Source organism: Balaenoptera borealis (assembly GCF_965194805.1).
Source record: "Balaenoptera borealis genome assembly, chromosome: 1".
Lineage (NCBI taxonomy): Eukaryota > Metazoa > Chordata > Mammalia > Artiodactyla > Balaenopteridae > Balaenoptera > Balaenoptera borealis.
The window spans coordinates 177,522,532-177,547,496 of record NC_138860.1 but is presented as its reverse complement, the minus strand read 5'-3'; the positions used below and the strand labels follow the sequence as shown (position 1 = coordinate 177,547,496).

At 53.6% G+C, this 24,965-nt stretch overlaps 2 protein-coding genes across 9 annotated transcripts in view; both read right to left on the bottom strand.

Moving 5' to 3' along the window:
* The window catches only part of RAP1GAP (RAP1 GTPase activating protein), a 65,933-nt gene extending 52,330 nt beyond the window's left edge, over window positions 1–13,603 (bottom strand). Inside the window, exon 1 of the transcript XR_014233452.1 lies at window positions 13,538–13,603. The gene's annotated coding sequence lies outside the window, so the exon portion shown is untranslated. The remainder of the gene's footprint in view (window positions 1–13,537) is intronic.
* Window positions 13,604–23,288: 9,685 nt separating this feature from the next.
* USP48 (ubiquitin specific peptidase 48) overlaps window positions 23,289–24,965 on the bottom strand; it is a 66,300-nt gene continuing 64,623 nt past the window's right edge. For 6 of the 8 annotated variants that reach the window (XM_082404271.1, XM_082404269.1, XM_082404274.1 and 3 more), the window contains 2 exons: window positions 24,892–24,918; window positions 23,289–23,827 (listed from right to left, as the gene is read on the bottom strand). In XM_082404271.1, coding sequence (XP_082260397.1) covers window positions 23,805–23,827; window positions 24,892–24,918 — 50 coding nt within the window. In that variant the 3' untranslated portion in view covers window positions 23,289–23,804. Of the gene's footprint in view, window positions 23,828–23,849; window positions 24,181–24,797; window positions 24,919–24,965 lie in introns of those variants that run through there. The other 2 variants (XM_082404270.1, XM_082404272.1) reach the window with 2 other exon arrangements.

Genomic DNA, 24,965 nt, shown 5'->3' with positions numbered 1-24,965 from the left:
CTAATTTCAGACGTGAAGAAACTGAGACCTTGGCTCACAGCAAATATTCCTATCTTGGTGGATTTCCACCCCCCGCCAGCCCCTCCCTCTGCCCCAGCCTGGACCCCTTCTCCTCTCCACACATTCTGGTGGGTGGAGGAGCCCTCAAGAGCCCCTTGCGGAGTTCAGAGCCTGGGCAGGGCCAGCATGATTTTCTCGGCCCTAGAACCACTCCCTTGGTTTGGTTCTCAGAGGAGGGTCTGGCTCTCTCTTGGCAGGGTGCTCTGGAGCCAGGGCTGGGCCCCTTCTGCTCCGGGCAGGGCGGCAGATTCCGGGGCAGTGTGGGAAGCCCACTCCTCACAGGGCAGTCTGGTAGGGCTCCCGAGGGGCAAACCCTAGGAGCACTGAGATTGGCCCAAAGAGGGAGGAAGTCTTTCCTTCCTAAGTGGCAGCAGCAACAGGGGCGCCCAGAGAGCTGGGGTGGAGGGAAGGACCAGGAGCTGGGCCTGGGTCATAAGGGGTGTGCACAGTGTCAGGGCTGGGGCCCAGGACTCCAGCCCCATCCAGGGTGATGCACCCACCTGGACGTTTCCCTCGGCCTCGCCACTCTCTTTTCAGTGGGAATGATTCCTGAGTGGGCTCTGCATATCCACTTGGCAGGGTGGCCAAGAGGCCTCTGATGTGCCAAGTTCCCCAGCCGGGCCTGGCCCCCGGGAGGCCCTGCTGGTGCTGGGACAGTGGGCCCTTGAGAGGGGCCATGGGGGCTGCAGGGTTCCCACCGAAGACAAAGAGCCCAGTGTGGGCTCCGGACTCTTGGGCTCTGACCAGCTGCAGCTGCCTCATTGGCAAGAGCTGGGGGTGGGGTGGGGGTGGGTGTCACAGTCCCTCAGCCGGCGACGCACAGGACACTCCCAGGCCAGGTCCCGGTCCCGCCAGCAATAGCAGAATTTAAATGCACCTTCTGAACCTGCAAAACCACTTCTGAGAATTTACCCTCTACGTCACCACAGGTGAGTCTCAAGATGAATGGCCAAGGACAAGAGACAGGAAGGCAAGTGCTTATACGCTCATTCTTGTGAACCCTCTCAGGGTTCAAATCCCAGCTCTCCCACTTGTCGGCTGTGTGACCTTAGGCAAGTCACTTAATCTTTCTGTGCCTCAGTTTCTTCATCTGCAAAATAGGGTTGATGATGAATATAAAAGTACCTACTTCAAAGGGTTTTGCCAAGGATTAACTAATTTAATCCTTACAAAGCATTGAGAATAGTATTTGAATTGCATGAGTTTGTTAAATAAAACACTTGCTGCAGCATCGTTTGTATTAGGCCGAACTACATGAAATCACCATTTTTTTTTTTTTTTGAGTTAGCAAAGATTTATTAGTAAGAGTTCCAAAACAAACTAACAGCCGTCCAGATAAATAGATCAAAGTCCATGTGCACCATGCAGTATATGCAGCTGTTGGAAAGAAGGGGGCAGCTCTATGTGTGGGCACATGAAACAACCTCCAAGACAGACACACAGACACACACAGAGGTGGGGCAGCAAGGGCGGAGGTGCCAGGCCAGGCTCTGACATTTCCTCGCTGTATCGTGTTTAACAGTCCCCAGACGTCCAGCCTCCACTGGCCACAGTGACAGGGAGCTCAGTACTCTCCAGGCAGCACAGAACCGCTGCTTGCCGACTGGCACTGCGAAGCCACTGCCGTCTTTGGGATGGGACAGAGCTCCCTTCTTCCTTTCCCTGCAGCCTCTCTCCTAGAAACCAGAGCCAGGCTGTCCTCCAGGGTCCAGGCCCTCCCTCTAGGAGGAAGCCTCCCTTCTGGGCCTCCTAGATTTGCACCTGAGTTGTTCAAACAGGTGCCAGACTGTGTGAAGGAGGAGGGAAGGGTGCAGGGGTGGAGGGTTGCAGAGCTCCCTTTCCAAGTTCACCCTGGGTTGAACTCTGCGAGTTCCACCCAGCTGCCTCCAGCTCCCACTTCCCAACCCTCAGCACGGAAATGTAAGGGCACAGGGAGGGGCAGGCTCCTGGGAAGATCTCAGGCCTGGGCTCCAGATGGGGCTGGTGGGGTCAATTCTTGCTACGGTCCCCAGCAACCTCCCCTGTTCTCCCTCCCCCCTGTCATTCCCAACCATGATATCTGCTGGGGGCATCCTGGGCAGGAGGCAGGGCAATCCCGGGCTTCCTGCCTGGCCAGGCAGCCTCCTGTGTTAACCAGTTTTCCTCTCTGGGCCTCAGCTTGCTCATCTGTTAAAACACCCACTTTTACTTTGCTGGGTTAGAGACTGAATCATGGAAAAATGAGAATTTCATAGGTTCGAAGCATCACTGTCCTTAGCTCATGGCCTTTCTAGCCAAGCCACACCCACCCAATCCCAAGATGCCGCAAACCCTGAGCTCCTGGAAAAGGAGCCTCCTGGAGGGTCCCCAGGCCCTGGGGAAGGAGGGAGGAGTGGGTGTGGCTTGGCTCACACCCTCTCCCCAAGTGGCTGCCCAGTGAAGTTAATGAACCAGCCATCCTGACTCTGAGACTGCCATCCCATCCAACGAGTTCCTGAGACCTCTGCCTATTCAGAAACCTACTGTGTGTCTGACACTCTTCAGGAACTAGGGGTAGAGGATGAATAAGACCGTCTGTAGTGGACCTGTGTGCGCACCTGCGCAGAAACTTCACCAGGTCACATGTGCACTTGTCCTTGTACTGTGCGCAGAGACATCTAATGCCTACAGCGATCATATCAAGGTCAAATGCATGCAGACATGCTCACATGAACACCAGCCCCACACTTACAAATCCACATGCACACACGCATGCAAAGGTCACATCAAACTCACACCCACAGGTCCCAAATCTGTGAGTGCTCACCTACTGACTGTGGCTGGGTTTGTACACACATGTGAATACACACCAGTGACAACAGATTCATACACAGAAATCACAGGCCCACACAGATCACATTATGTTCACACAAAATATACACATAGACACACGTGCACACACACATCACACACACACACAGCGCTCAGCCAACTATTGGGAAGAAATAAAGGTAGGGGTCCAGTGGTGTGCAACTGCTACATCCCCAAGGAGAGGGGAAGCCAAGACCCTCTCACACATTATATGCTGGAATCCAGCCAGCCCCCCTGCTAAGGGCATGGCACTCCCTGCCCATTTTCAGAAGCAGGTAAGTTGAACTAGAAGGGAGACTAGTTACACCCAGAGCTCCACCCAGGGCAGCTGGGTGGACTGAGCCCTGTACCGGGGGCAGGAGATCTGGGTTGCGGCTCCCGGCTCAGCTGGTCACTCATTGTGTTTCCTAGCACAATCTCTTCCTGCTTTGGGCCTCTACTGGTCCATCTGTAAGATGGGGGATGGGATGCCCCGACAGTTCCTTAAGGTGCCATGCTCCCACTCAGCCAGTCAGGGATGCTGTGAACCCCTCTTCACCCAGCCAAGTCCCCCACCTTGGCAATGGTTCTCAGTGGGGATGGCTCTGCCCCCTGAAGGGCGTTAGGGAATTACGCGTGGGTGGTTTTGGTCCTCCGCAGTTACTGGGGGTCACCGCTGTCACTCAGTGGGTGGAGGCCAGGAAAGCTACGCCAGGGGGAGAATCCCACTCAAGGAGACCTGCTGTGCATCAAATATCCCCCCAGATATTCACGTGGGGGAAAGGCCCGTTTATCCCATCCTACAACTTAACTCTGGTTTACATATGAGTATTTTTTAGTGTGGCTTTATATAAACTGAGTCTTCAAAAGATGTAACTACTGGAGCCATTCTGAACTAGAAGTCAGGTACCACGATAAGATTTTTCTATCCTTAAATCTAAATTTTTTTTAATATACAAACAGGGGCAAGCATTGGTTACTTCATTAGGTCCTGTGGGGTGATCATGCCAGACTTTATCTGTGGAAGTGAGGGCTTTTACTTCTCTTAGGGCAGTGTGTCGTTTGGTTTTTAAAATTGTGTGTGTGGGTAGGCTTATTATCCGGGAATACCATTACATGAGAATAAAGAACGCTCTTTAAAAATGTGTTCTGAAATGGGCCTGAGGAGTCCGCCGCGGTCCCGGGCGCCCTCAACTGGTCACCACGGGAACTGCAGGGCTAGGGCCGGGAGGTCTCCAGGACCAGGGACAGCGCCCCGGGCGTCTCTTCTGGGGAGGGCTGGGACCCGAGGGCGCCCCTAGGAAGCGCGCTGCATTCCCGGCCGCGCTCTGGTTACCCCCGCCCCCCGCACTCCTCACTCCCCCACCTTGAGCGAAGGCGGCCTCCCGAACGTGCCTTTTCCCTAATCCCCGGAGCGAACTGCCGTGCCTCTCCGGCCCACAATGACACACCTGCGCGCCACAATGGTGGCACCTGTGCCACCGCCCACCGTGTTCCCGCCGTCCCCTCTCCCCCCGGAACCGATCCCTCGGTGTGCAGATCATGGAGGCGCACCTAAGTGCCCTGGGACCTCTCTGATCTCCACAACAGCCCCCTGAGGCAGATTACACAAGAGTTGTGTGTCAGCCGTGATGGATGGAGAAACTGAGGCCTGCAAATAGAGCAGATCCAGCTCTCCTTCCGCCCCCTCAAGACCTCATCCTCCATCATACACGCACCCCAGCTCAGTAAGAGCAGCTACGAGTCCCCGAGGCCCTGTACCAAGCACTCTCGTTGGTTCAGTGCTCATGACCACCCTGTAAACTACGTGCTATTATCATCCCCATTCACAGACCAGGAAACAGAGGCCTTTTGAGAGACTAAGTGGCTTGCCCAAGGGCCAGGGAAGACCCCCTAAGGTAACTCAGCTCTGAGTCACTCTCAGGGACACTCCTGCAAAAAGAAAGCCCTTCAAACAGCACACGCTGCCCTGCCCTGACACCCCTGGAAGCCTGAGAGCCTCCTCTGCCTCAAGACTTGGGTGGGGTGGTTGCATGGGGACCCACATCCCTCACAGAAACACCCCCATCTCCCCATCCTCACAAGCTTTAGTCTCACAAAGCACTTCCCCAAGGCACACAGTAGGTGCTCAACAAATATTTGCTGCTTGGCTGAAGCCTGCCTTCCAGGAACCAGGCTTCTAAATGCACAAACACGCAGCCTGGGCACAGAGCCTGGACACAGAGCAGGGCAGTGTGAGTCAGGGGTAAGGGCACAGGCCTCAGAGCTGGGCAGAGCTGGGCTCCAGCCCAGTCCTGAGCTGTGGGGCTCTAAGCCTCAGTTCCCACGTCTGGAAAATGGAGGTCTACCAGCTCTTGGCTCACAAGGTGATGGTGAGCATCGAACAAGGTGATGCACACAGAGAGAGGACTTAGCACGGTGCCTTGTGCCCACGAAGAGCTTGCATGGTGGCGGCTGCTACTGCTATTGTCCGCACAGTCTTCCTTGTGGTGTACAAAATCCAGAAGCCCCTGCTGAGTCATGCCCACGTTTCTCACAAGGGTAAATCAGGCTACAACAGACACCGTGGGCAAGAGGAAGGGCAGAGAGAGAGGTTGCAAACACACAGTCTGTGGCCAGGCTGGGGACAGAAGGGGGGAGGGCAGCCATCCTTGGCGGGGCCAGAGAGTCTAGGAGTGTTTGGAGATGCCCTACCTCACTGTCTAATCTCTGACCCTCAACCCCTGGCCTCTGACTCCAGATCAGCTCCCTGGTCTCCTCAGCACAGAAGGCACTCCATAAATGTCAGTGAATGAATGTATGATGTCCTAGGTTGGCTATGAGCAAAAAGAAGGACAAAAGAAATTTTATTCCTATCATAATACATACAGGGGTTGACATCAGCATGGGTTCGGAGTCAGGTGGACCTGTGTTTGAATTCTCGCCTCTGTCTGTCACTTCCTGGTTTATGACTTTGGGCCATTTTCATAACCTCTCAAAGCCTCAGTTTCTTCATCTGTAAAAGGGGATGGTAATGAGAATAACAGTACTTACCTTATAGGGTTGTTCTTAGGATTCAGTGTAAAGTGCTCAGCCCTGGCACACGAGAGGGGCCCAATAAGTGGGGGCTGTCCTTAGTACTGTTACTGGACTTGTGCCAGCACAGCCATACACTGAGTCAGGAGACCCAGGTCCTAGGCCCAGCTCTGCCACTGGCTCAGTGTGACTGTGGGCAGGTCCTTTCCCCTCTGGCACCCAGTTTCCTTCTCTGTAAAATGAAGGCTCTCCAAGGTGCCTTCTCAGTCTGATTTGGGGGGCAGCCTGGGCCCCATGGGCATGGCAGGTGGAGAGGCCCCTAGGAAACAGCTCTGCCCCTCAGTCTACACTCTCGGCAGGGAGCGGGTGGTGTATTCCCATGACAGGGGAGGAAGGCAGGCATCACTGGGAGTCCCGGAGCTTCACCTGACACCTGCCTCGTGCCCACACAGACCTCTCAGAAGCAGCCCCCCCCCCCAGAGACACCCCCCACACTGTCCCTAAGGCAGGATGCAGTCCTGGAGTCACACCACGTGGGCTCTAAGTCTCAGGGGACATGGGATGGTGCAGTGGGCTCAGGCGAAGCAAGATCTGGGTTTGGAGTCCAGCTTGTGCCCCAAGGCCCATCCCTTCACCTCTGTGAACCTCAGTTTCCTCGGCCACAAAGTGAGGAGAATAACAACGGCAAAACGAGTCCTGCCAGCCCTGAGGGTTCTGGCGCACGTCGGAGGCAACCCAGATGTGAAAGCCCTTTGTGAATTGCTGCCATCGGGTGTAATCATCATAATTATTATCTATAAAATGAGGGGGTTGGACCAGCTGATCTCCATGGGCTCCTCTCCAGCTCTGATGCTGAGGATTTCATGAGCTGGGAGTTCATGCAGCCAGAGGGGGCCAGGAGAATCCAGGGTCTGTGGGATTTCACGTCCCTGGGAACCTCTGCAAACAAATCTCCCCATTCTCTCCTCTTCCCCCAACTCAGCCCGGGGTGCAGAGCCCCACGGACGGGTCATGGGGAAGGGAAAAGGGAGGGAGGGGGAGCTGGGAGGTTCAGGGCCAGATCCTGCAGGTGTGCGGCAGCCCCAGGGTTTGAGCCCCAGCCCCACCCCTGCCCAGAACTAGGCCCCTCCCCTCCCCCTCCTACTCCCCATCTCATTCTGCATGCAGTACACCAAAGTGGTTAAAAATGGAGTCAGACAGCCCTTAATTCAAATCTCAGCTCCAGCCACACACCAGCTGGGTGACCTTGGGCGGACTGCTTACCCTCTCTGAGCCTCAGTGGGCCTAATGACAGTTGTTCTGAGGATTAAATAAGACAGATCCATGAAAAGTGCTTAGCACAGGGCCCAGCATACTGTAAGTACTCAATTAATGCCCCCCACCTGCACCCCATCACTCAGCCTCCATTCTGCTTCTCCCCTGCCAGGAACGCTCCTGCATTGCTAAGCCAGCCAGCCAGCTCCCACCCTGGCTAACACAGGGCAGACCCCAATGGTGCAGCTGGGAGCAAGGGCAGGGGACAGGTCCAGGTTTCTCTGCCCCTCAGAGGACCACGGAGGGCCACACCTCTCCAGCTAGGGCGGTCTGGGGCCCTGCCCGGTGACTGGGACAGGTGAGGGCTTTGTCCCAGGGGCTCTGTGCAGTCCTGTTTCCGGAGGCTTGAAGCCCTGGGAGAGGGACCGTAAGGGCACGCCTATGCACCTGGAAAAGCTCCCACATCTCAGGTGGAGGCAGGTGGTAAATGGGGCCAGGCTGGAGCCCACCTACCCAGAGCTTCAGCCCCATGGCCTCTCTCTGGACCCTCAAGGTCGGGACGCGGCACCAGGGTGGGAGGCGTGCCTGCCATCAGCCTGGGCCTCGTCCTGGCAATCCCTCACAGGTCAATGAGGGGTCCCACTTTTGAAATGGAGGAATTAGGGCTGCCCCAACAGTTCTGGCCCTGAGCTTGCAAGCAGAGAGAAATTCCCAAGGTCACCCTCCACCCACCCCCAAAAGTTCCAACTCAGAGGAATGGGGTCTTGGAAAGGGCTATCCTCTGAGCTGGGATGGGGGTGTCTTTCTCTTGCAGACTTGGGGTGGAGAACTCAGGAGCAGAGCAGAGGGCTGGACCCACACGCCTCACCTGTCCACTCCCCCAACAGCCTGGCTGTGGCAGGCATGTGGCTCCTGTGGCCTTGAGAAGGTCACGGCCTCTCTGGCCGCTCAGGAGTCTGTTTTCACCCACTGTCCCCTATAAATTGCAGCAGCCCCAGATTCTCAAGGGAGGCTGGGGAACATGTAGTTACAAGAAACAGCACGATTCCCCCAGAGATACGACACACCTGAGGGTCATACAGCACGGTCACCAGCTCCACCTCACTGGAGCCACATTGCAAAGGCAGAAACTGCACCCACCCATTGCACAGATGGAAAGGGAGGCTCAAAGGGGCTGGCGACTTGCCCAAGATCACACAGCTAGTGGGATGAGGTCAGAGGGGGGACATGTGTCTCCTGATTTCCGGCACAGATGATAGCCCCCTTCTTTCCTGACTGGTTGGTGCCTTGGTCCTCTTTCCTGTCCCTGGGATGGAAGATGCTGGAGCTCTCTCCTTTGCATACAGGGGGAAAATGAGACCCAGGGAAATGGGCAATGGAGCCACACTTACACAGCAGGAGCAGGGCAGAGAATTGGGCCAGGCTAATTCCTACCCAAGGCCTGCCCACAGAAGACTCAGCCACTCTCTCCAGTGGTTTTCCCATTGGCTTGCAGGGAAAATTCCTCAGCCTGGCAGTCAAGGTCCTTAATAAACTGGCTCCAACTCACCCCTACACACACCTTCCAGTGAAGCCAAACCAGTGTCCTGATTGCCACCTTTTCATGCTGTAGTGGTCATGCCACCAGAAATATCTTCACTCCTCCTTCCACTCGTAGTGACTCCACTCATAGCCACCATGACCATTTATCGACCACCTACTATGTGCCAGGCACTGACTCCCCAAGGGGAAAAACTACCCATCTCATGTGACAAGAGTAATGCCAACTGCCTTGGAAATGTGAGGTTATGGAAACAATTCCCACTGCCCCTAAAACATTGAATAAAAGGCTTATTTTTTCTTGCTGTAATAAAATATTTGAAGTTTCTTTTTTAAGATTTTTCTTCATATTTTTCTGGTGTTTGTTTTTTCTTCTGTGCATTCATATCTCTGAGTACAGCTCTATGTTTTTCAAAGCAGCTCCCAGCCATCATGTCTGATCTGCACAAAAAAACACTCCCAGGTAGGCAGGCAAACAAGGGCTTATCATCCCTGTTCCATGGAGAAGGAAATGAGGCACAGAGAGAGTGAGTGACTTATCCAAAGTCACACAGCAGAAACTGGACTTGGATTCCTGACAACTCCCACCCCATCTCCTCTGAGTCCCCAACAAATGGCCACAATAAGCTGGAAACTGCCCTGGGTATTTGCCTACATTAATCTTCTTAACCCTCAAAACAACCCCATCAGGTACATAGAGTGGGTGATCCCCACTTTACAGATAAAGAAACAGAGGCTCAGAGAGATGGAGTAATGGGTTCCAAGTTGTGCAGTTAGTTAGTGGCAAAGTCAGATTTTTAACTCAGGTTTTCTTCCAAAAGGGGACCCCAGGGAGGGTGGCGCCATGCTGGCAGAGGCATTTACTAGAGGAGTGGGCAGGTCATTTGACTTCTTTGAGCCTTACCTCCTCATCTGAGACATGGCCACAGTAGCACCACACTGGGCTGTGGCAGGGACCGAAGGATGCCACACCCAGCTCATGTCTGTTTCCCCGGTGTCTATTACTGTCCCTGGGACACACTACACACTCAATAAATGCTTCCTGAGTGTGCAAAGGAGGGTCCTACCATTGTGCCAGCACACAGTGGGGGCACCACAGATTTGACTCCTTTCTTCCAGTGGGGAAGGCTGGTATCCCAGCGGAACCTCCCCGTTTTGGGGTGTCTCCCCACCAGCACCCCTCTGCTTCTTCTTCCTTCCTCTCTGAGTCACTGCCTGCAAGTACAAGTCTGCAGTCCTAAAAATAGAGCACATATGGGGGCATAAAAATACTCACAGATGTAAACTACAGCAGCAGCCCCCCTGCCCTCAGGTCCCCCTCTGTTGACCCCAGGGTGGTCGCCCCAGGAAATCCCTGGACTGGCAACCGCTGCTTGGCCTAGTGTGGACCCAGAGTTTTCCATCTGCCAGAAGTCCTTAGCCAGGGGCCCCCTCTTGCCCCACACTGCCCAGCAGAGCCAAACTTCCTTTCCTCGTTGGCACAGAGCTGCCACCTCACACCTCACACTCCCTAGCCAGGCCGAGCTGCCTCCCAGAGCTGGAGATGGGCCCAGAGGGGAGATGACTTCCCCGGGCCACACAGCCAGCAAGAGGCAGGGCCAGACCTAGACTCAGAACTAGCGCCCTGGCAAGCCCAGGGTGAGCATCCAAGTGAGAACGGCAAAGCCCGGAGCCCCTCGCTGCCCTCCACCTAGCACCAGTCTGCCCCGCAGAAGATATCTGAGCCCCCAGAAGCACCTCTCAGCAGCCACCTCCCAGCGATGCCAGGCTCTCAGAGGCAGAGCCAGGGTGCCAGGGCCCAGGCAGGCAGAGGTTCTGCCGAGTGAGGAGGTGGGTAGAGGAGAACTCCGAGGTTTCCCCTCCCTTCACACCAGCTGGCCCCCAGCCTCGCTGGGAGGGCAAAGCAGAAACCAGGACTTGGCAAGGTCTCCCGGAAAAGTGGCAAAGGAAAGGGAACCCCAGGGCTGCTTGGAGCCTGGGCTTGAGGGGTGTCCTGTTTTGGGAGGGGCCTGAGGAACAGCACCTCCAGGGGCAGCAAAGGGGTGGCCCAGGGAGAGGCTTCTCTGGCCACCTGGCAGGTATATGTCTGGGGGGAAGGTGGGCAGGAGAGGAAGGTCCACTGAGGGGGAACCACAGGTAGTTTCCCAGGATTCTCAGGGTCAGCCAACCTGGGTTCATGTGAACCAAAAAAGAGGGAAGAAGGTGAGGGTGAGGCTTTGCTGGGGGTGGCCAGAGGGGCCTCCGCCACCCCCTGCCGGGGTGGTGCTGAGTTCGTGTCCCCCGCACAGGAAGCTGATGTAATGCATGCGTGTGTGCACCCAGGGCAGCCTGGGTGTGGGTGGGTGCATGGGCCTATCTGCCAGGTTCACTTCTAAGGGTGTGGGGCTTCCTTGTGCTCTTTCCTGGGTGTGCGTCATGTGCGTGCCCTGGAGGAGGTAATGGAGGCCGTTATCAGCCCCATGAGGGCTTTGGAGGAGCCTCTTCTTCCTGAAAACACCCTCCCCCTCTGTGTGCACCCAGCGTCTGGATGGCAGGTCTCTCCACTTGCGGTACTGGTCAGAGTTAGAGGCGGGTGTCTTGGCCTGAGTGTGCGGTGCGTTCCTGTGTCTGGGTCCCGGGGTATCTGTGAATCGGAGCGTGTTTGCATCTGTGTCTGGCTGTGCACGGGTCTTGGTTGTTTGTGCAGCCGTGTGGCTGCTCAGCGGTGTCTGACGGCCAGGACAAAGGCCTCCGCAGACAGACAGGTGGCGTGGAAGGCAGACCTGCCCCAGGAGTCCTCAAAGGGCCTCTCGGCTCTGGAACAGGACAGCCGGCAGGGGTGGGGCCTGGTGAGAGGGAGGTGGAGCCGGGTCTCAGGGTTCCCTTACCCCAGGCTTGTGCTGACCCAGCTGGGGGCCTGAGGCCAGAGCAGCAGAGACGCCCGAGCCAAAAAGGAGACCACCTGCATTTCAAGCGGCCGAAGGAACAATCTTTCTTGTCTCACAGGGGCGGAGGGTGGATAGAGAGGGGTGTCTGGAGACCCCTGCCAGGCAGGCAGCCGGGGCAGAGAGGAGAGCAGAGGGCTTTGCCCAAGGAAGGCTGGGAGCTGGGAAGGTCCCAGGGAGGGAACACACACCATCATGGCCGTGGGCAGAGGCAGCAAAGCAAGCACGGGGCTCTGGGAAGGGAGAAGGTCTGAGTTCTGGACCCTGAAGAAAGGTGAAGTCCTCCTCAACCCGACCCAGCTTCCCACCTCCATCCCAGAGGCACCCTCCCCCCTCCCCCCCGCACCCCGGGCCGCACAGGAGAGCAGGTCACCTGTGAACCGCTCTACCTTGTCACTGACACTGTCTCCACCCCACCACTGTGGAGATCCGTCTGGACCAGGAGTCAGAGAACTGATTCTAGGCCAGCCAAAGGTGACTCTGTGACCTTGGACAGTTCAGTCAGCCTCTCTGAGCCTCAGTTTCCTCATCTGTGCAATGGAGACTCCAGTTCCCCTCCCTGAAACATTGTTGTGGGTAACGAAGGCTCTCTGCCACTTGAGGATTAATCGTGACCCTGGAATCCTTTCCAAGGCCATTAAGGTACCCCTCTGCTTCCCCAGACCCTCCAGCTGCCAGGGGGTCTCAGAGCGAGACGCAGGTCCCAGACAGAGGAATGGGGGCCATCTTGGGGCCAGCTGGGCATGACTACCACCTGCCCCACTCAGCCGCTGCCCTCTCCCTGTCCAGGGGCCCCTTTGGCTGATTCCCCTCTCATTAGCTAGGAAGCTCAGGGCCGCCCACCCCCTTGCCCTGGCCCAGCCTCTTCCTCCAGACACCCTCGGGAAGGAGGGACCACCACCCTGTGGCAGGCAGGGTGGACCAGGAGCCTGGGGAGGAGATGCTGCCTCCTTCCTTCATCTCCCCTCTGCCTGCCTCTCCTGCTCCGTCCTGACCCAGCTTCTCCCAGACGCCCTCCTGCTGGCCTCTGACTTTGGAGAGGAAGGGGGATGAAGCACGGGGACAGATGCCCATGTGCCATGTGTGAAGGGTGGGGTGTCCTTCTTGATTCCACCCCCAGGCCTGTGGTAGGACCCCAACAAAAACTAGGGGTCACGCACAGGTCGGGGTCTAACTACCATGGAGGGAGGGAGCTCACGTCCTGAGCTGGTGTCTGTGTGTGTGCGTGCATGTGTGAACACAAGGGATCTTCCCCAAGCCCAGGCGCCCCATGGCTGGCACCAAAGCGTCTGCGGGTCGCGGGGACCGCCCTGTGGATTCCCACCGAGTCCTCAGATCCTGCGGAGCCGGGGGTGGGGGGTGGGTGGAGGTGGGGGAACGGGGCGACGAGGGGGCGTCCGACTGCGTGACGCGGGGGTGCCCTGTTCCGCGGCGGGTCAGAGACGAGGCTGGGGGGATGCGCGCTGTCCCTGGGGAAGCAAGGACATCACTGCCCCCTCGGTTCAAGGTCGCTGGACCCCCACTTCCTTCCTCTGAGGACCCTAGTGCCTCCTCCCGGTGGCTGTCGGGGCCGGGCCCCTCCCCAGAAATCGAGAGAACGCGCCCATTTCTCCGCGCCCCCTCCTCAGGGTGAGCCCAACACGAAACCCCCACCCACGCAGGGGGGTGGGACCCGAGCCCCCCCACTCCCGAGCCGCGGCCTCGACCCACCCCCGGAGACAGGGGGCTGAGCCGCCCCCCCATCCCCCGCCCGCAGCGCGGCCAACGCCAGCCTGCACCCCCTCCCCGCCGGCCCCCAGCCCCCGGGTCCCCGCCCGTTGCCCGCACCCTCCTGCCCGGCCCGCCCGCGCCGGGTCTTGGCTGCCGGCCGAGGGGAGCCCGGGCCACCTCCGTCCCTTCCCCTTCCCAGAGCCGCCGCCCGGGCGGGGCGGACTCACCCGCGGGCCTGGGCCGGGGCTTCCTGGGCTCGGCGCTCCGGAGCCCGCGGCAACCGCTGTAGCTCTGGTCGGACGCGGCTCGGCGTTCGCCGCCGCCGCCGCCGCCGCCGCCGCCGCCGCAGTTCGGGGGGCGGGGGGGGGGCGGCGTCACGTGACCGCGGAGCCTCCTTCCCGGCGCGCTCCCCCCCCCCCCCCCACTGCGGAGCCAGAGCTGGAGCCGCGGGCTCGGCGGAGGCCCCCACGCGGCCGCCCGCCACAGCAGGTCCCGGAGGCGGGCGCTCTGCGCCCCATTTTACAGGTCGGGTAACTGAGAACTGGAGAGGGCAAGGACCGGCTCAAGGTTACACGGCTAAACTGGCAGGGCCGGGCGAGGACCCAGCGGTCCAGCCGACAGTCCCTGCTCCAAGGGGAGAGGGGCAACTTCTGCGACAAGTGGGGTCGACGGGAAAGTGGGGGACACGCCCTAGGCCCGCGAGTCTGCAGGGGCGGGGAGGAAGGAGAAGGCGGCCAGGTTTAGCTGGATGAGGAAGCTGTGCCCCCGCGGCATGTCCTACGCGCCCGGGCGCTTCGCGTGCCTCCTGGCAGCGGCCGCGCGGTGGCCCCGCAGCCGTTTAGCGGCTCTCCGACATCCTCCCAGGACTAGGTAGCTCTCTTCCTACTCCCAACCTAACCGGGGAACGGGGGTGGCGAACCTCAGGCCACGCTCGAAAGGAGAAGTAGAGGGAAGGCTGCAGGAGAAAGGGGGGGGTGAGGGCAAGAGTGAAAATCCAGGCACGAAGGGGCCTCAGACATCACCTTAACCTGACCTCTGAGGCCCAGAGAGGGGAAGAGACTTGCCCAAGGTCACAATCAAGTGAGCAGCAGCAATGCCGTGGACTCTTGGGCGGCTCCTGGGCCCCTCTCCCCACTGGACTCCCCTCCAAGGAGCAACCACCCTAGATGAACAGAGGAAACAGGCAGTGTGCCTACAAGGCCAGAGCTGTCGGGGACCATGGGTGAGGCTGTGGTTGGTAGGCCTGCGTCACACAGAATGCTGATTTTAGAGGCGATCTTTACACCTCTGGATCTCACGCCCTCGCTCTAATAACTGGAGAAACTGAGGTTGCAAAAGGGGTAGAGAAAAACCTCCATCTCGTCTACCCTCCAAGGTCAGTGAGTCCAATAGGCCCACTTCACAGACAAGATTTAAGGAAGATTCAAGACTTGTATTCATTTACTCACCATATTTGTTGAGCACCTGCTGTGTCCTTACCAAGGGACCGTCACTTCCACGGTCCCCATTCCCCCCTCTATCTTCCCAGCCATGGGGATTCATTTCATTAAGGAAAAGACCTGAGGCCTTCAGCAATGCTTCTATCAGCCTCTGGACAATCTGAGCCTTTCAAGCCTGAGTTTTCAGTCCCACAGGGGTTGGGACCAGGGCCATGTTTCCCCACCAAGGCTCTCACCTCAACCGAGATTAGAATTAAGGGGGAGTAGCAGGCCATTCCTCACCCTCATCCCATCTCCTGAAAATGTGAAAAGGCAGAGGGGATGTAGGGATGGGGCACGCATTCTTTCCAGTCCTTCTGTGTCTCTTCCGCAGGCACGCCCCAGCCATGGGTGGGAAAGAGTTCCCAGCCCAGGGCTTCTCAAACTTCTAAGAGCACAGGAGTGGCCTGATCCAGATTCAGTGGGTCTGGGGCCTGGGCTTCTGCATTTCTAATACAGCTTCACAGCATTGCCGGTGCTCTGGGGCCACAGATAACATTTTGAATAGTGCTGGCAGAACAAGGCCTTCAGGGAAGAAGAAAGAAAACTGCAGGGGCTCCGAGAGCAGCACCTACTCACTCTGGGCCCCCCCCACCCCGGGGGGGCGTTTGATTTCCTGCCTAAGCATCAGGCCTGAGCCTCATCCTTCTCAGGATGCACCAGGGCTTTATAGTTTGGTTCAAAGCTGTAGTTAAGAGGGAAGAAGTTGAATGAGACAAGGTACTTCTGGGGATGGTGCAGAAGGGATTTCATAGTGCAGCAACTGCCCCAGACTGGTATGTTGTACAGGACACCGGTCCTGAGAGATGCTTGGTGAAGTAAAATCGTATTTGGGAAACACTGGTTGAAAACCTAAGGCCCTTCCAGGGCAGCATGCACTGGCCTAACCTGCCTACAGCAAGGCTGGGCTCACACATCTCGGGACGGGCACACAAACTCCAAGGTTCTCTGAAGCACTACATCTCCTCCCATCCTCTGTCTTTTTTGTGAACTGGGCCAGATGGATCCTTGAATTCAGTTCCCATCAAAATTCCGGTGCCTCTTCATCTTCTCCAACTACTCGCCCAAAAACCCCTCTTCCCCTCCATGCTGTGAGACGGAGACCCTGGGCTTCCAGCTCTGGCCAGGAAAGCACTGCTGGTGGTACCATTCCAGACTGGACTCCGGAGTGAAGCCAAAGTGCCTCACGTGAGCCACAGCAAGGGGCCCGATGGAGGCAGAGGAGGTGTGGAAAGAAACTAAGTGAGGAGTTGCAGCTGTGATCTTTCGTGGTCTGGACCAGCAGACTCCAAGGTCTCCAAGGGCCTGTGGTCCTATGGGCACCGAGGGACTGAATGTACCCAATCCTGGCCGAGTAGGTCAAAAAACGAAGGCTCTTCTGTGCCAGGCCTCTATTTCTTCTTTATTAACCAAGGAGCTCTTCAATTACAGCACTTTCCTCTTTACAGAAAACCTCAGTGCAAGGGGCTTATAATCTCTCCTGTGTCCTGGGGGGCAGCATGCTGAGACTCTCAGGGGCCCTGGGGAGACGGCAGCCGGCACGTGCCGTAGGGGGCTGGGCACAGAGCCTGGCATGGAGCCTGGGTATTAAAGGGAAGGTTGAATGAAGGCCCCGGAGCTTCGCTTTCCCTGCCCTATTTCAATCCAAACCACTCAAGACTGACCGCTCACGCATGGCTGCCTCTGGGCACAAGCCTTTTCTTTTCCAAACACTTAATACATTGCGACCCTGCCCTCCCTCCCCACTGCTGAAAAATGAAAGCTGGCTTCAAAAAATCTGACATCTAAGAAGGCTGGAGAGTAAAAACGTGGGTGGCACAGCTGTAAACTTGGAATCATGCACGAGGGAGTCCAAAACTGGGAATGGAAATTACTCTCTCCCACCCTTCCCTGCCTGGCCAGACCAGAAAGATAGGGATGGGAACTGCCCAGTGGGAAAGGCAGAGGGAGAAGACCCCAAAGTGGTGGGCCCCCAAGGTGTGTTGTCCGCAGAACACTGAGTCAGGTCTAGGAGGGGCTGGTGAAGAGGAGGAGGGTGGGCTGCAGGGATGGCTGGAAGAAAGTTCCGCTCCAGTGAGAACAAGACCGATGAGGACTGAGAGTCAGCTCCAGGGCACATCCGTCAAGAAAGGTTCTGAGGCCTCAGTGTCTCGGTGGGCTGCCATGCTGATGCCGGACACACAGCAGAGAGGATGCCACCCTGGGGGGACCCACTCTTGGATCACAACTGTGAACACAGCTAGGAAATCCCCATTTTGAGGACAAAGGAGACAAGCCTAAAGGTGGGGACAGCACTGGTCATACCGAAGTAATAGAAAACTCTCTCCCAGGGATCTTGCTGTTGCTGGACAAGAGCTTCCAGCGGGTCCTGAAGTGTTCATCCGGTTTTTCCTTGCTGAGAACATATGTGACACACTGCAGGATACAGGATGAATAAGATGGCCAGAGACCCTGCCCTCAGGGAGCTAGACCAGTCCAGCACTAATTAGGTTGATTCATTTTCTGGGATTTGGAGTGGTTTTAAACGCGGACGTAAGGTGCTTCCCTGGTGGCGCAGTGGTTAAGAATCTGCCTGCCAATGCAGGGGACATGGGTTCGAGCCCTGGCCCAGGAAGATCCCACATGCCGCGGAGCAACTAAGCCCGCGCGCCGCAACTACTGAAGCCCGTGCGCCACAACTACTGAAGCCCGTGCGCCTAGAGCCCGTGCTCCGCAACAGAAGCCACTGCAGTGAGAAGCCCGTGCACCGCAACGAAGAGTAGCCCCCACTCACCGCTACCAGAGAAAGCCCGCACACAGCAAAGACCCAACGCAGCCAAAAATAAATAAATTTAAAAAAATAAAATAAAATAAATGCAGACATAAGATCCAGCACAGCCCTAACTCTGGCTCCCAGTTAAGACAAAAATAAGTAATTCACTCTAGTTCCAGAATTCTCGACAGTCTCCTCCTTCACCCAGAGCCAGTGCACGCTACAGATGGGACAGGAGATGCAGCAAAAACTCCAAACATAAACCAATCAAAGAAATGTCTCACATATAAAACAAGAGTCCTTAGAGGTGGTCCAGTCGGGCAATTTCCCAAACGCACTCCCTGGACTTTGAGGTAGTGGGTGGCGGTAGGGGTGAAGAGATGAGGCCCCACTGCCTCCTTCCACCTAACTCCTGCTCAACAATTTCTACACCCAACTTCCCTTTAGAGCGAACACTGAGGCACAAAGGGGAACACACTTATCCAGGACCATAAAAAGAGCTGGTAAAAGTTTAGTGTTCTCTCCGTTACAAATACGCCACAGAATGGGGGGAGGGGAGACCAAGATCCAAGCTTGCAGAGGCCCATGTGCCAGCCGGCAACATTTCAACCCAGGCAGCCGCTGCCCAGGCCTTCTGGCTTCCTTGGGGTGTGTCCCCCACTTCCTGTGGCCCAGGGCCTGCCTCGCCTGGCAGCACTAACGCAGATCTGGAATTCAAGCTGCCATTCCAGCTGCTGTTATGAGGCTGGTCCCCTCCCTGACCAAGAGCAATTTCACTTCAAAGGCCCTGGCCTACGCAGTCCCAGCCAAATCCTTGAAAGCAGGTCTTTTTGGTTTTTCCCCTTTAAACATGTTGGGGGAGAACAGATGATGCCCTCTGTTTGAGACCAATACAGTAATTATGTTGGACAAGCTCTCAGAACTAACTTCAGGGGGAATTCAGACAGCCTCATGAATGGCAAAGTGTGAACACACGGCACAAGAGGAGCCACTGCGTCACTGGTGCCCGTGGACGGAGCCCGTTTGGCAGCAGGATACACTGTCTTCAGGAAACGTGGTCTTGCCTCTGCTTGGGGAGACACAGCCAGGGCTTAGTCCAGTAATGAGCTGGTGCAGGTCCCAATTCTAAAGGCAGAACAATGTCACCTAGAAAAGGCCAGACTGGGCTTCCCTGGTGGCGCAGTGGTTGGGAATCCGCCTGCCAATGCAGGGGACACAGGTTCGGGCCCTAGTCCGGGAAGATCCCACATGCCGCGGAGCAGCTAAGCCCGTGTGCCACAACTACCGAGCCTGCGCTCTAGAGCCCGTGAGCCACAACTACTGAAGCCTAGAGCCCATGCTCCGCAACAAGAGAAGCCACCGCAATGAGAAGCCCACACGCTGCAACGAAGAGTGGCCCCCGCTCGCCGCAACTAGAGAAAGCCCACGTGCAGCAATGAAGACCCAACACAGCCAAAAATAATAAATAAATAAATAATAATAATAATAAAGAAAAGGCCAGACAACTCCTGGCAAGTTACAAAGATGACTTGATGCACAAGATCAATTCTGCAACCTCTTCCCAAAACCTAAGAGGCTCAGCAAAGATACCTAACTCTTACCGTATGAACAAATGTCACCAACTTGCCTGAAACATATGCATTTTTTTAAAGTGCTGAATGTGATATGGTTGGCAGTACACGGCAGTCATGTGATAAAGCGGGTCCTGTGGCTTATCTGTTGGGGAAGTTCCCAGAAGCACAAGAAATACCTGTTCCATGTACCCTACTCTTGAAAAATATTATTCACTAAATCTCAAGAGGTAAATAAAGAATATAAAACACGATTCTCAGATCAGAAAGTAGCCTGAAGCACTGGCCGCAGTCTTCTGCTTTGCCTGGTGCCTGCACAGCCCGGGCTCTGAGGCTCAGGGCACCTGTTCCTGATGTTCTTGGCAATGACAATCAAAACACTGGAAGCTGCCCCTCTGGGGCAAAACCTGCCTATCACAAAGACATAAATCTTCAACATGCATTCCAAACGTGTTTCAAATTCCTTTCAACATGACCCTGCAAATAAACATAGAATCAAGGAACCTTACTGTTTGGCCATTAGCTTCACTTTCCTTATGGGCCAAGAGGAAACACTTATATAACAGAATAATCAAACACACCTGTCCAGCCATCATTTTAACTCCAACGGCTTCCAGCGTAACGTATGTCCTGAAGTTCTCAGGGAGGGGGTTCCAGGCAGCTTGGCTATGCAGTTACAAGACCTCTTTTTGAAGACTTGCGGGAAAGATTCCACAGCATTTCCTTACAAAGGCTAAAGTCTAATTACAAAGAATCACGAAGTATTTTACCCCAACGGTGTTTATTACTGCATGATCCTCAGTGTGGGAGGGTGAACAAAGCAGCAAATACTGCTCTGTTCGAAGAGATAATTTGGAAACCAAGACAAAGCAAAGCTAAGCAACTTTGCTTAGTTAAAGGTAAATGGTGAGATTATCTGTAACACAGGTGACCCAACTTCTCAGACTAGCCCTTTCAACACTCGCCTACACAAGTATGTGCTATCTGAACAGCCAGCAGACTCCTCAGCCCAATTAACTCAAAAGCCAGATTTGAGAAAAACCCACAAATGTTTGGGATGTATGAGATGGAGGCGTTGTTTTCTACGTCTCTCTACTAGACTCTTTTTTTTTTGGGGGGGGGGCTATGTTGGGTCTTCGTTGCTGTGCGTGGGCTTCCTCTAGTTGCGGCGAGCGGGGACTACTCTTCGTTGCGGTGCACAGGCTTCTCATTGCAGTGGCTTCTCTTGTTGCAGAGCACGGGCTCTAGGCGCGTGGGCTTCAGTAGTTGTGGCGCGCAGGCTCAGTAGTTGTGGCGCACGGGCTTAGTTGCTCCGTGGCATGTGGGATCTTCCCAGACCAGGGCTCGAACCCATGTCCCCTGCATTGGCAGGCAGATTCTTAACCACTGCGCCACCAAGTCTCCCTACTAGACTTGGCCCTCAGGACTCGACACAAAGCTGTTGCTCAGTGAAGTATGTGAAGCAAAGTGTTACCATTTTACAAATGTCTGTAATCTGTATTTTAATGAATAAAGGATTCCACTCATGTTGATAATCAAATCCCCAGCCAATATTGGTATCTATGCATTGCCTGGATTTTGGGGGTGGTAAATGGCTAGCTTTCAGAATCAGAAATACAGTTCGTGACAAAACCCTGCACCTGGGGTGGGGATGCACGGGCCATTGGCAAAGGGGTGAGAATCTCCTTAAAATGAAAATGCTGGTTGTTCATGAGACTGAACTCTATTCACAGTCCCCTGTAACACTGAACAAGCTGAACATCCAAATGCCAGAGAGAAAGGATGTGACACTCCTGCGCGATTCTATAACAGGAAAGCCAGGCTTCAGTGCTCATTTCACCTTAGCAGTTTGTTCAGACAGAGATAAATCACCCTTTGGGTGTTTAAAACAGGTTATTCAATCCTAGCATTCACTTCAAGTATTAACCAGGGTCTGATCAAGAAGCCCATGACCACACAGACCAACCAAATCGACATTTAAAGTAATAAAAAAATTCGCTCTGGATTATGATGCCACAGAAACAAAGGGACATACATTTCTTTGAAATTGGGCAGAATGGTAACTGTAATTCTACACAATAAAGTTCATTAATACACAGATACTTATTCCCCCCAAGGAACGAAGACATCCAAACGGCGACCTATATTTGAGGTGACGGCAACAACTTGTAGCAGAATGGCATGTTGTACACATCAGATTGGGATTGAGGAATGGACAGAAGTACAATGGGGATGGGGGGCAGGGGTGACTTCAAGCTTCATTTTACCTTCCACAGAAGACTGTCTTTAAAAAACAAGAACAAAAACAAAACCACATGCATAAGAAACCTGACGGAAAGAGTCTCTGCACCTTAGTGTGGTCATAGTCAAGGAGACAATTAATCTCCATCTATTAATACAGACAAGGCAAGAACTGATTTTAGGTTACATGTTGTACCTGTTTTCCCTGTACAAAGTGGTGAGGGCCACTAAATACACGTACTCATGACTGTGTAACTCTGCCGACTGTGGGCGGGAGAGGGCCCAGCCCAAGGCTTCTCAACAGGGGCGGCTTGCACATGCAGATTTAGTGGGTCTCAGGCCTGAAAACCTGCATTTCTAATACAGCTTCGCAATGCTGCTGGTACTGTGGGGCCACAGACATCACTCTGAGCAGTGCGGGGCTGGGAGCACACGGTTAAGTCGTGGGGGCGGGAGACAGAAAACTGCTGGAGCATCACCTGCTCACACAGGGCCCACCCCGCTCCCACCACCTGTGCAGATCAATAAGGGAGCCAGTACTGGGTCATCAGCCTGAAAGACCTACCACAGGCTGTTATTTTGTACCACTGCATGAGGAAAAAAAAGACTCCAAGTAACACATTTTAAAACAGTTATTAACAGCAAACTGGGGAAATACATCAGATTTCTGGGTGACTACTGACATGTTTATGTCAATCCCCAGAAAGAACCTTCTCTGGACAAAACAGCTTGTTTACAGGGAGGAGGAAGCAGCTGCATCAAGTACTAAGTGAACTTGCACACAAGTCTTTACCCTGGGAAAGTAGTAGTTGCTTGGCATGTTATTATTTTATGTTCAGGTTCATTGGGGGGCGGGTGTTGGGATCTAAAAATGAGGATTAGCTCATGACCTGGACCTCAAGTCCTTCCCTTCCCTTTGCCGACCTGAGGGTGGGGCCCACAGGTTCCTAGGATGGGTCGTGAGGGTCCTGTGTGCGGTGCATTCTCCCACACAGACTCATTAAACACCCCCTGCCTCCCCAGGAGGTACAGACTGAAGACACTGCAAACACAGAGGGGAAACTCAGGTAAGAAGTTGTAATTTTACCAAAAAGCCATCATTACTCTGATAAAAAGATCTATTCAAAGGGGATGCTGCCAAGGTCACTGGTCCTCAATTGAAACCTGACACCCCCATCCGGTATTTCAGTTTAAATGTTCAGAAAAGGGAGGGGGTAAAAAAAAAAAAAAAAAAAAAACCAGCAAAACCCAGGGCTAAATAAAGTGTTAGCAAGAGAGACGCCTGAGTCAGCATCTCGGCCGCAAACTTGTACATATGTACTCAGAGGAAACAGTGAAACAAACTCCAGTCTTAATTCCATTTGAAAATCCTTCAATATTCTAACGAATACTGCTTTGGTCATGTGTTGCTAACCAGCAATCCTGAGCTGGATGACGTGGCACACTCCATGCACACATTTTTTTCCATTTTTGAACAATGTGATCTAAAAGATCCTTTCTGGATGTTTCGGAAGAATGCTTTCAAAAAAAGAGAAGTGAGATCCAAGAAATGGCGGACTTGGAGGATGGGAAGAAGAAATTTTATATAAAAACCCGTGTTATTTTCCAAATGTATTTCAGGCCATTTTACTCTTCAGAAAAGGTGGTCAGACTTCTCAAAAGTGCAAGGTGTATTTGATTTCCCACTTTTTAATAATAGCAAAACTGGAGGATGCTATGACATGTAATACGTTCGCCATCCTTTCTGAAATGCGTGGAAGTAAAAAGCCTTTGAAGACAAAAGTGAGACACAATCCCTTGGCTCACTGCAGGAGACACGCAGGTGCACCCTCCTTTCCCAGCACTAAGTCAGAGACCAGCGGGCAGGATGTGAGGCGGGTGCACTGGAGCCGACACGGAGAGGAATCTAATCTGAAGACACTTTTCCACAATTACGGCAAGTTCTTCACTTTCATGCTTTATTGAAAGTAAAATATGAATCAAAGACAGGTATTGGTAAGCAGGTTATGTCTCTAAAGAATTACTTTTAGTTCAGAGCAGAATGTTGTCCCATCTCCTGTGATACAAATCCTTTATGGACCAATGCATCTGGTATGAAACTCAAGCAAGGAAATATAACAGAACTTTATTCCCTCCCGTGCCTATAAATCTCATATGTAAACATGATTTACTGATACTGCTACTAAACTTCTTCAGTCTTTACTTGCCCATTCCCCCCCCCACCCCCCTTAAATATAAAATTTGAAACATTTCCTTCAAGTCTGATGGCCTTCAGTGCAATCTGCTTTGACATAAGGCATTTGGGGACAGTCACTTTTGAATGGTTTTCTGCCTTGCGGAGGAGTCATGTAATGGTTTAATTCTTAAATCCACTTTTTCTGTAATGCCCTAACATGTCAAACTCCTCTTCCTTTCTGGTCATTTCTTAGCAGTCAGCAAATGTTCAAAAAGATTAATGTCCAAGAAGACCAGTACCTGGGAAAAGAAACACATGTGGAGGTACAGTTGTGAACTGCAAGGTAAGAGTTCATATATTCCATCTGCCAAGAACGCATCACCAACAGGGAATATCCAACTTAATAAATGAGCGCAGAAGCCTTTTGACGTTGAAGGATAAGAAAAAATATCAACAGACTCCAGGTTTTCGGCTAAAGCACATTCCTGTTGAAAGCCACGCGGCTCCTATTAGTTATCTTCACACAAGTGAATCAGATTTTACTGATGCTTTCATTTGATGGCCATTTTTCATAAAGAAATTTTTTGCTTTGTTTGTTTTGTTTTAACCACATCAGGAGTTTCTGTGTAGTGGGAACGTGTAGACAAAAAGCCGCACTGAGAGGGAGGCTTTATTTAGGCCAGTAGCTTGGCTCACTTGTTCGCTTTAGCAAAGAACCCCTGGTATTCGATTCAACCTCATTCTTGGGCAAAGTTGCAATCTGTCATGGATCTCTGGACTAGGCCACAAAGAATCAAACTGGCAACAGTTAAATCTGTAAATATCAAAGGTCTGGATGCGACTATGTGCACAACTATAGTGGCCAAGATGTAGTAGGAGGCACTGCCGTTTATCCATTTAAAGTAATAATCCAAGAAATGCCTAATTCTAAATAGATCAATGATACCTTTTCACTGAACCTAATATAATTCGGCAAATTCTTCTCCTCTAATTCTTATCAGTTACATACAAACTGTTTTGCTCTAAGATGGGACTGACAGGAGGAACTTGAAAAGGTTAAGTATAAAAATCAAAATGCCACTAGCTAATTCCCCAACTTCCCCCCGAAATGAGAAAGAAAAAGCAGAATGGACATCTGGCAGTAGATACGTCTAACACACAGGCCCTATTTGAGGCCCTGAGGCCTGAGTGCTGATACAGATAATGAAGACGCTTGAATAAAAAATGCATTTAACTAAAATTAATTTCAGTCATGAGACTCAGATGGAATTAAATTTTAAAATCAAATCATAGGCTTCACTTTAATAGAAAATTACAGTATGACTCTGACATTCATGAACAAAATGTGACAAATGTAACTTACCTTTAAACCCTTCTTCTGGCATACACACTGGAAGGAAAAAAACAGAATTCCAAATTGAAAAGATTGTCACTACC